Raw genomic sequence first — 11,198 nt, forward strand, 5'->3', positions numbered from 1 at the left:
TGGTTGAAAACTAAATGGGCAAATTACAAACTTTAGTCACTAAACTTTTAGGGTATTTACAAGATTAGTCCTTAAGTTTCAACTATAAATACCTTAGCTCATTTAGCTTCAAAACCATCCCAAAGCATTCTAGCTTTCTTCCAATACTATAGAGAATTTAGAGAGTTTCTTGAGAGTTGTTTTCTCCTTTTTATCAAGAGAGAATTATCATTGTTTTCTCCTTGGTAGATCGAGAGAGGTTGTAATTCCTATTTTTCTCATAGTGAAATTCTTCTACCGTTGCCCGTGGTTTTTACCCTATATTATTTAGGGGGTTTTCACGTAAATTTTTGTCTCTTTTATCTTCAATATTTATTTTCTCAAATTATCAGTTGCATTTTTGCTCTATCCGATAGCAGTCTTCCGCAACAAACAATCTTTTTCATTTGTTGTCGCCAGTCAATCACTATTGATAGTGACCCAAAATCACCAAAATCTTATTCTTGAATTTTTTCTTACTTCAAACTCAAATATGAATATGATGTTGATTTCGCTCGAAACATCTAAAATGACATAGATCTAATGTAATGAATTTCGACTTTTATCCCGTCGATCTTGCTTATTCCTTGTTTAATCAGAGCAAGTTTAAAATATATTTTTCTCTTCATCCTTCCAATTTTCCTCACCATTGATATTCGTAGTGGTCATCATAATAGTTGGAATCAGCCTTAACCGGAACGTAAAGTCAACTCTCTTCCCTTTTCCATTTTCTTCTTTTGATTTTTGTTTTTTTTATGGTTGTGACTTTTGCTAGCCTTTTAGGGTTTTCTCCTCCTATCTAGGTTTTTTCTCTTTGATTCTAAAATGAGGTTTTAGTTTGGAAATACTTCTCCAAACAACTTTTCAACGTGATTTTTCAATGTAAAAGTACCGCATTCGATAATGTCATTTTATTATTGAAAAAATGAAAATTTATCACACCATTTCTCAAGTATACAGGTTATGTATAGCTTCAATTTACATACTATGCCTAGGGGTGTATTCGGTTTGGTTCGGTTCAGTTTTTTACCAAAAATTGAACCGAACCGAAATAAACGGGTTTTCAATATTTAAACCAAAACCGAAACCGAATAGTTAAAAAATCGAAAAAACCGAAACCGGTTTTTTTGGTTCGATTCGGTTTTTTTAACGATTCGGGTTTTTCGGTTCGGTTCGGTTCGGTTTATCGATTTTTCAATAAAAAATCACTTGAAACTATAATTTTTTTTACAAAAATTGCCTATTCGGTTCAATATGGAATAAATGGGTTCCATATGGAAAACCCGAACTGAACCGAATCAAAAAAATAAAGCCTTTAAACCGAACCGAAAATCGAACCGTTTAAAGCCAAACCGAACCGAACCGAACCGTTTTACTCGGTTCGTGTCGGTTTTTCGATTTTCTCGGTTTCGTTGCTCAGCCCTAACTATGCCTCATTATGTTGATTTAGATTATCTTTGTACTTACAATTCTCATGTATGTATATTATAGTTGTACTTGCATCCATTTAAAATAAGCTCGAATTGTTTACAATGAAATTCATTCAAACTTTTGGGGGCACATTTGAAAATAAAAAAGTACAAAGGTCTAAGGAAAAAATTTAGGGTTTCAAGCTTCATCACTATACTCGCCTATAAAGTATAAAGACATCATTTTCGTCAAAAAAAAAACCTAACTTTCGGCAGCCGGTAGAAGCAGAGAGCCTTCACTTAAATCTCAAACCATGGTTAGATTTCGTTTCATCTGTATTTTTCTGCATTTGTATCTTCGTCAATATTTTATCCTTTTTCAAAAAAATTGATCTCTCTAATTGCGTTTCTTTTTGTTTTTAGACTTTCAAGCGTAGGAATGGTGGTCGCAACAAGCACGGCCGTGGCCATGTCAAGTTCATCCGCTGCTCTAACTGTGGAAAATGCTGTCCCAAGGTAATTAACACCTAATTTCGCATCTGGGTCTCTGGGCTTTTTTTTCTACATTTTTGTTTCTATTGATTTTTTTGGGGAATGTAATAGGATAAGTCAATCAAGAGGTTTCTCGTGAGGAACATTGTGGAGCAAGCTGCTGTCAGAGATGTCCAGGAAGCCTGCGTATATGACTGTAATTTCTCAATTATATGCTTAATTTAGTTTCTAATACTATTGCATATGCTTGGATTTACTGTTTGATGATTGATTGGTTGTTTTTATGTAGCCTACACCCTGCCGAAGCTGTATGTGAAGATGCAATACTGTGTTTCGTGTGCCATTCACTCTCATGTTGTTAGGGTCCGATCCCGCACCGACAGGAGGAACCGTGATCCACCCCAACGCTTCATCAGACGCAGGGTATGACCTTTATAACATATGGTTTGATGCTCGTCACCGTCAGGGATCTTTTTGTTGTGAATAATAGTTACTCTAGCTTGCTTTGATTGTTTATCGTTTCCTTGTATCGGACGATAAAAGCTTTGAAAATGTCTCATTTAAAGATATGCTTTTGTTATCATGTAGTGTGGGGCTGTAGATGGAATTTGAATTATTGAAATCCTTTGTAGATTTATTGACCTATGTTGTATAGAATGATAGAAGGGTACTTTGGCAATTCTTCATGTTTGCTCCGTAGGTAGAAGTTTTCTGTTATGTCAATGAACTAGTTCCTAATAGCTATCCGAATCACATTGTTAGTTGCCCTGTTTTGATGGCTTGTTTTGATCATTATGAGAATGAAAATGCCTTGAATCTAATAAAACTGATTAATGGGAGTCCATAGGCACGGTAGTACTGGGAACATTTTGCTTCTTGTGCTCTATGGCACCATCATTTGAACAATTCATTAGGAACTTATGCTTGCCAATTCTCCAGTTTATTTTCTAGTGCTTGAAGGATGAACAAGTCCCACATGTCGAACAACTGTATCAAACTATTAGTTGCATTTTTTGGTGGCTTATTGATCATTATGGATGGAATATGCCTTAGAATTTGTAAGTGATGTGGAGGTTATCCAGAGCGTAGAATTCACCTGAAACCTAGAGTCCTTTTTCTAGGGACCACATATAATGTCCCTGCAGCTGATATTTTAAGCGCTTTAGGGATGAACCGGTTCCTTATATTTAATATCCATCTCTCACTTTGTCAGTTGCCTTTTTGTGTGGTTTGCTGATCATTATAAGATGGAAAATGGCTTACTTGGATGTTGTGATTCCTTTGAATTTGGGTTTCTTGGAGGCTTGCTTCTGTTTGTGTTTATTGTTTCTCAAATACTTCCTTTCCATTCAATAGCTTCATTAATCATATATGATCTTTATTTTACCAGGATGATATGCCAAAGCCTGGGCAGCCTGGTCAGGCCTCACGTCCGGGTGTTGCGGTTCCTCCTCGTGCTTAAGGCTCTTCAAGTTTCGGATGGATTTCCATTCTGTGTTTTGCTTTAAAATGTGTACTTGAGCTTGTAGACTTGCAGTTGTGTAGGGAGGTTTTGATTGGTTAAAAACTTGTTAAGCTATAAATTGTTGAGAAAACTAGTTTGAGTCTGGTAATTTTTATTCAGTTGTTTCTGTTTCTCCAAACTTGCTTCTCACTTGTTCTTAAAACATCACTTACCAATTAAGAATATAATAAACAGAATGCTACAAACAATATACGGTTCATCTCAAATTTGATTGTTGCCTTGAGTACAGTTAAATGTTTGTTTTGGAAATCTGATGAATCCTACTCCCATGGAAGTCTGTCTTGATTGCATTGGAGACAGTCTGTTGCAGCATAACCCGACTGCTGGTTTTAAGCCAAAAAAACATCTCATTTCCTACAATCGTTATAGAAAATTTTCAGTGAACCAATTTAACAGATCATCATCCTGCTTAATAATGCTCTTGCTTGTCTAAGCACTAGGCCTTAGACTAACTTTAGTACCAAGTGTATTTTCTTTTCTTTTAAGACTATCGGTTTCCGGTAGCTATGTTAAGCCGGAATTACTTCGAAGGATGGACTATGGTAGATTTTTGATATCTGATAATTACATTAAGATCAAATTAATTTGCGGCTAAATCAAATCAAACTCGAATAAAAAGAAATCTCTTCTTTCTAGTGGTTTCTACATTTACAAGATTATAATTCGAAACTTCACTTAAAAAAGTTTTTACCCTTTAGACAAAAGGTCGTTGGTGCAGGGAAACAAATGTTGGGCTTCAATGATTCTTACCTGGGTTCTACAGTCTACTGTTTACTTACATGTGGAAAACACGTGTAAGTTTCTTTCATTCGTTCCAATGGGAGAATGCCATGTCATCACCGTCCCAATATAGGGGGGAATGTTAGGTGTTTGTTCATTTCCATTTCTGTTTTTGGAAAGGGTTAGGGTTTTCTGTTTTTTGATAGATAGATTGATTGATTGTAGCATCATCTGTGTTTTTGTCTTTAGCTTGAGACAAAGAATCAAAGATGATTCTTTTGTTGTTGTTGTTGTTCTTCTTCTTGCCTGGGTCCAGTGCAGTAAACGGAGAAACAGTGTTCAAACAGTGCCCCATGAAACAAACCAGAAGAAGGAAAGCAAGAACCAATTTGGTAACTTTCTTGAGGTAATGATTATCTCCTTTGAGACTTGTCTTTTTAGATTGCTCTCAAAACTGGAACTTGATGTTTTGTCTTCAAAGTATTAGTTAGGTTGAAGATGCACTCTGGTTTCACATTTACATACCCTTCAGCTCAAACAAAAAGATGTCCCCTTGTCTTTGATTTTGTGTCATTTGCAGTTTCACCATTGTTTTGATTGCTTGTGGTGTATGATGAATGATTCCACGTTTGGCTAATGGAATTGGTATTAGGCTAGATTTAGTACATATAGTATGTGAGTAGGGATGTGGAAACGTAAGAGACCGAATAAGGAATTGGCATGTATTTTCGGTCCCGGAACTTAGATTAATCGATTCTTAACGTTACGTTTAAGAGGCGACATTTAATAGATTTGAAATCAGGATTGTATCATATTTATGCGAATGGCGCAGTATAAAGGGATATCAAATACTTGCACTCGACATGTGTGTTTAGGCATAGTCTATATGACATATTATCGACAACGTACACATATCTTGTAGGTCCAATTCTTTTTTTCTTTGAATAGTCTTACTAGACATAATAAGTTTTTTTTTGGAAGTTTCGAATTCAATAATATATTTTTGAGATTTGGGAATCTATTTTCCTTAAGTTTGCACAAATAAGACCAATAACGTGATTACTAGGCAGGATAATAAAACACGGAATCCCATGGAAATCAATGCAGTCCATGATGGTCTTTGGTGATAAAAAGAGGGTATACCACCCTTATAGATAACCATTGTGTTTGACTTAATTATATAACTAGGGGCTAAACTGAAGAATAGTCGAGAATTTAATTTTGTAATTAATACTGGCTATTACTTTGATCCCTATATGTCACTATTATGACCTTTCTACCTGTTTAATGAAGAAAAATAAAATTTTGCCTAGATAAACTCTGCAATTTGGAACAAATTCATATGGTTTTTGACCCTTTCCATTGAACACTAAGTGTGCCATAAACAGCTAGCTGTATTTACCATTTGTTCTACCCCCTAGTTTTTTCTTTACTACTAATCCCTTTTTTGGAGATTCCTTTAATGGTGAGACTTTTTTGCTATTTATTTCCATATTTGAAGAGTCTTGACCAAACTTTCTCTTTTGTGAAAGAAGTAAGAACCTAGTTTTGTTGACTTTCCAATTATTTAATTTTTGAATTTGTCATATGTCCATGTAATAATTTGATTTTGTTAATTTGTCTAAGCACATCCCTAATGAGGTCATGCATCAATTCACTAGCTTTGATGAAAATATTGTAACAAATTTTCTTTATTACCCTGACTTAAATTCGAGTGTTAGATAAAGATATGTTTCTTTCTAAAGTTTTTATAGAATGTATTGAAAAGATCTGATCTTTATATCCATGCTAGGATCGAAAAAAGAGAAACTTCCCATAGGATCACTTTGAGATAGGACTAAAACTCCAAACAAAGGCCGAGAATACTTTCATTATAGTGTTTTATATATGTGTAATTGTCAATTTACCAATTTCAATTTGAAATTTGAAAAACTTTGATTGTGTAGTGGATAAATTTCCTTATTTTTCTCATATGTCTTATTTTACGCAAAAGGTAGAATATTTTCATATTGCCAAACTGGTCTCAACATTATGCATGAAATTGCAGTTACACCAGACGTTTTGATTTTTTTATATAACCCCTTTTGTGCTTACCAGAGTGCTTTATGAAGTGGACAAAAGCGGTTTTCAGGGTGTGGTCACACTAGATGTCAAAACCGCTTTGCAACATATGTTTCAAACACAACTGATGCTGTTTTTTTTCTCTCTTCCTTTTTCATCTTTGCACATGGTGCTGCTCTGCTTTGTCAACACTTCTTAATGCCCCTTTTTGTTCATTTAAACGGAAAGAACATGTCTTTCTTAATACCCATTTTTTATTCTTCTCTCTAATTGCAAGGATTTGCAGATGTTGGTTCCAATGGTGGATGTTTTCATGTTGTTTTGAGAGAAAGTTGATTTCTTTATTTTGAGAATGGATTGTTTTCAAGAGTGTTTGTCACCGTCTTCTTCTTTGTCTCTGTCATCTACTTCATCTTCATCCCCTATTCCTCATCCATCATCACCTTCTTCTTCTTCTTCTCTATCTTTGTCTTCTTCTTCCTCTTCTCTATCTTTGTCTTCTTCTTCCTCTTCTTCGTCAAACAACCCTCATCCATTGTCAATTGATGATGAACTCTGGCTTTTGGCTGAGGAAAGAACCCAGGAGATTCTTTGTATCATTCAACCTGCCTTGGTTTCTGAGGAAAATCGAAATAGTATCATTGCTTACTTTCAGAGGCTAATCAAAGGCTACTATGGCTGTGAGGTAAACTCAATTTCCCCAGATTTTGAACCTTAGTAAAATTGGACAAGTTCTAGCAATTGTTGGTTCTTGTTTTCCAAGTGCCTGTTTGAATTCTTGAGAAAAATTTCTAATTTATAGATCACTTGACGGATTTTATGTGTATCCCTTTTAAAGTTTAGCAGGAATGGAGTTATCTTTGGCTTTGAAACCATTTTATGTGTAAATTTTGCTTTGTATCTGACTAATATCCCTTGTTTGGTACTGTTCTAGACTAAAACTGAAACCCCAAATCTCAGTGATTACTTAGAAGTGTGATGAAATAATATTGATTTTGTTTCAAGTCTTTTTGAGTAGCTTCTGAATGCACTTTAGCATGTATTTTTATGGTCTACTAGTGATGGTCAGGCATAGCTTGGTGATTGATTCCTTTTTGAGAGAAAGGTAGCTTGCATAGCTTCTGATTCAAGTGCTTGGCTCCAAAGAGTGCGGGTGTGTCCGATTTGATCTAGTCATATATCTAATCACGTCCTTAAGTTTTAATGCATTTAGCATCGGTTTTTGAATCTGTAGGCTGTCCTTTTAATATCTCTTGCTTTTAGGGAAGTAAACTTGCAGTAAAGAAATAAAAAAAGATGTATAAGTTTTTGTTTACAACCTTATCAATGGTATATAAGTCGCACTAAAGATATGACAGAAAGAACGATAAGTCGCCCTTTCGATAGATTGAGCTTTGTTTTTGACTATACTTAATTTATCACAAGTTTTTACAGATTCGAAGGATAATGCTTATCGGAGAATATCAAATAATAGTTTGTTATATATTTATATTTTTTTTCATTCTAGTGCAGTTCTTTTACTTTCCCACTCACTTTTCAGGTGTTCTCATTTGGCTCAGTTCCCTTGAAAACCTTCCTTCCAGATGGAGATATTGATTTGAGTGCTCTTAGTCATCAAAATATGGAGGAAGATTTGGCAACATATATCTGTAGTATCTTACAAGATAACCGGCATAACTCTGATTTTGTAGTACATGATGTTCAATATATACGTGCTCAGGTTTAGTTCTTCCTTATTGGTTCTATCTGCATTATTATTATTTTTAGTTTTTGGTGATATCTTATAGTTCAAATGAAGATTTAGTTTGCTTCCTCTTTGGTAATCTGTTTTTTTTCCCGAATTTGAAACTTATCACTTTTCATTGCTGTCCTTTGGGTGTTAAGTTAGCATCACAATTTTCGTTGCTTACCAGACTCAACAGATCGGGTTTCATGAGAAAATGAACCCGGATATATGTAGGATTGTTCATCATAGATTGGTAATTAAACAAGAGACCAACCCATGCATCTAAACTCAGTTAGTGTTTTGTACTTTATGTATGTAGAACTTACAGGTAGGAGCTTCATATCCTTTTATGTGTATGGACTTTTATGGGATAACACTACATAACTTCGATTCTGGCGGATGCATGACACCGAACACTTTTGGTGCTACTATGTCGATAGAAAAATTATCATACTAAGATAGTAATATGGTGTTTATAGCATATTAATATTGATACTTGCTTTGGCAAAAAGAGCCGAAATCATCTGGTGTTGCTTTCTGATTTTTTGTTGGAGTTTTATGTGGCAGGTTAAGATAGTAAAATGTACTGTGAATGATATACCTGTGGACATCTCTTTCAATCAAATGGCTGGTCTATCCGCACTATGCTTTCTTGAGAAGGTATCATATTTCATCTAAAATCCTCTATTTTACTTGTTTCTCACATTGTTGCTTGAATTTGCCTTCCTTTTCTTCAGCCTCAAGTAAATCCTGTAGCAATGTCGAGGGCGACAAGTTTATTTCACATGTGACTTCTTTTTAACTGTTCCATTTTCAGGTTGACCAACTTATCAGAAAAGATCATCTTTTCAAACGCAGTATCATCTTGATCAAGTCCTGGTGCTATTATGAGAGCCAAACTCTCGGTGCACACCATGGCTTGATTTCTACATATGCATTAGAAACAATGATCTTGTATATCATTAATGTCTTCCATTCGTCATTATGCGGTCCACTCGCGGTGAGTTATTCCCGTCTAGCATATTCCCTTATCATCTGCAGGAATTTGGACAACGAGACCTTTTATGCTTTGTTTACAGGTCCTTTGCAAGTTTTTAGACTACTATAGCACATTTGATTGGGCAAATTACTGCATCACTGTAACTGGTCCAGTTTACATATCCTTTCTTCCAGCAGTTTTCGGTTCGTACTAAGTTGTGCATTCTTCTCGGTTCGTGTAAACGTAATCAGTTCAGTTTCAATCTAACATTGATATAATTTTGCAGCTGAGACTCCTGAAACCGATGCGGATGAACTTCTGCTTAGTCGGGACGTTTTGAGTTATTGCAGAGAAACGTATTTCGTGCCACTGCAATCACTTGAGATCGGGGTCAATGTTTTTCCTGTCAAGTATATGAACATTGTGGATCCTTTGAAAGTAAACAACAACCTAGGCCGAAGCGTTAGCAAAGGTATAATGCCTTGTTTCAAAAAACGACCAGAATTTTGACAATCTTTTAATAAAAAATATTAAGAAAACATATGTACTCCCGTGCAGGTAATTTCCACCGAATCCGATGTGCACTTACCTATGGGGCACAAAGACTCGGTGAAATCTTGATGCTACCTGGTGAAAACATGGGTATGGGACTCGAAAAATTATTTGTTAATACTTTGGATCGGAATGGAAGAGGACAGAGGCCGGATGTACAAATTCCGGTGCATGCCTTTGGCACCGGCAAATCCGAAGTTTCTGATCTGAGTGCTGTCTATGACGGTTACTGTAACGGTCTACTATATAGTCAATGGTATCATTACTATGCAGTGAATGTTCCTCTGCAGCCAACAACCACTGTATCATCATCATCATCATCTTCTCAGACACAAAAGCACAGTGCATGGGATGCCCTGCGACGGCTTGTTAGGTGCAAACGTAACAACTTTAATCGTAAGGGGTCGAATGTTTTTATCCCGAAACTACCATTCTCTCATCCTACTGCTCTTCGGTTACCAGCTGCTACATATGGTATGGACAATATGACAAAGTCGAGAGGAACCGGCACTTACATCCCCGACGTGGTACTCTAGTTTCAACACCAGCTCTGCTTGTTTACTATTAAATTAATGGCCTTAACTGAAACTAAGATTGGCCGAACATTTATTGCAGACCCATCAGCCTCGTAGAGAGAAGCAGGCATGTATAAGCACTCGGAACTGTGAGTCTTCTGCTCCTGGTTCGTTGCAGAACTCCCCGAAAGAAACTGACTCTGTTGAAAATGACTGTGGAAAAGGAAACTGTCATGGTCTTGATCTTTCAACAGAACAATTCCCTCTTCTTCCATCGACCAAAAGGCACACGAAAAACTGTCAATCTAGTCTGCCCGCACTGAAGAGTCCAGAGCCCGAGAATGGCTCTCAATGCTTACTGCTCATTCAATTTGGTGTTTACGAGTGTCCATCCTCAACAGGTATGCATTCACCACCACCTCTTCACACAGAACCCATGATATGCATGCCTTTGATCGAAAAGCAGGAGCAAAAGGAGCTTTGCGAGCTTAAAAGGTAAACACGTCGTAGAAAATTCGAGGCAATCGTTGATTTTCATTTGCCCTTTGCTAACTGCTAACCTGGTATACTGCAGTGAACCTTTCCAGCTGCAAGACAATAAAGACTTCCCTCCTTTACTATCTATGTGAACAAAACGTTCATCGGAGACTGCAACTGCTGGTCGATTGACTTATGAGATTTGTACCTCCATCTGCGGTATTGCAAAGTTGTAGACACAGTTTTGCTTACCTTTTTTCGGTAATCTGGAGGGACATAACCAAAGATGATGGACTTTGTTCATCATAAATTAGGCTTTTAGGGTGATTTTAAACAAACACTAACAGTTAATAACTCTTTTGTTTCTTTATGGATTTTTTACAGAGAATAACATTGTTTATCACTGAATTTTTAAATACGAAAAATTAAAGAAACACCAGCGTTACATGAGAAAAACAAAATCAATGCTGTTGATGAGACTTGAGAGACTGGAAAACCCTGGAGCTCATATCAAATAGTTGAGCTCTCCTATGATAATCACCAGCCTCCCTCCCATGATCATCCCCCATGATAGTTTCATTCTCCAAGCACTCCATCACTTCCACCATTCCCTTCTTCTCTTTGCACTTGTCCCTCAAACTCCCAACTCTAATCCACTCTTCTTCCTCCTCCTCTGGTCTCATCTCATCTGACCACTGTGAATCCATAGCCATACATCTGACCG

At 36.3% G+C, this 11,198-nt stretch overlaps 2 protein-coding genes and 1 non-coding gene across 3 annotated transcripts; all 3 read left to right on the forward strand.

The window, feature by feature from the left end:
- The first annotated feature begins 1,645 nt into the window (after nucleotides 1-1,645).
- LOC120119517 (40S ribosomal protein S26-1-like) lies at nucleotides 1,646-3,514 on the forward strand. The gene is made up of 5 exons (XM_039139335.1): nucleotides 1,646-1,744; nucleotides 1,851-1,943; nucleotides 2,031-2,115; nucleotides 2,209-2,342; nucleotides 3,310-3,514. The coding sequence occupies exons 1-5, from the start codon at nucleotides 1,742-1,744 to the stop codon at nucleotides 3,379-3,381; spliced, it is 387 nt and encodes a 128-aa protein (XP_038995266.1). The 5' UTR covers nucleotides 1,646-1,741; the 3' UTR covers nucleotides 3,382-3,514.
- LOC120120159 lies at nucleotides 3,077-3,177 on the forward strand. Its single transcript, XR_005515879.1, has one exon. It is a non-coding gene; the product is annotated as a small nucleolar RNA snoR99 (small nucleolar RNA).
- A 2,953-nt stretch (nucleotides 3,515-6,467) lies between the features above and the next one.
- Nucleotides 6,468-10,844, forward strand: LOC120119516. The gene is made up of 10 exons (XM_039139334.1): nucleotides 6,468-6,673; nucleotides 6,722-6,910; nucleotides 7,766-7,945; nucleotides 8,519-8,611; nucleotides 8,769-8,951; nucleotides 9,031-9,133; nucleotides 9,217-9,402; nucleotides 9,489-10,009; nucleotides 10,098-10,492; nucleotides 10,572-10,844. The coding sequence occupies exons 1-10, from the start codon at nucleotides 6,578-6,580 to the stop codon at nucleotides 10,624-10,626; spliced, it is 2,001 nt and encodes a 666-aa protein (XP_038995265.1). The 5' UTR covers nucleotides 6,468-6,577; the 3' UTR covers nucleotides 10,627-10,844.
- The last annotated feature ends 354 nt before the right edge of the window (nucleotides 10,845-11,198 follow it).

This window comes from Hibiscus syriacus, unplaced genomic scaffold (genome assembly GCF_006381635.1).
Source record: "Hibiscus syriacus cultivar Baekdansim isolate YM2019G1 unplaced genomic scaffold, ASM638163v2 tig00110332_pilon, whole genome shotgun sequence".
NCBI lineage: Eukaryota > Viridiplantae > Streptophyta > Magnoliopsida > Malvales > Malvaceae > Hibiscus > Hibiscus syriacus.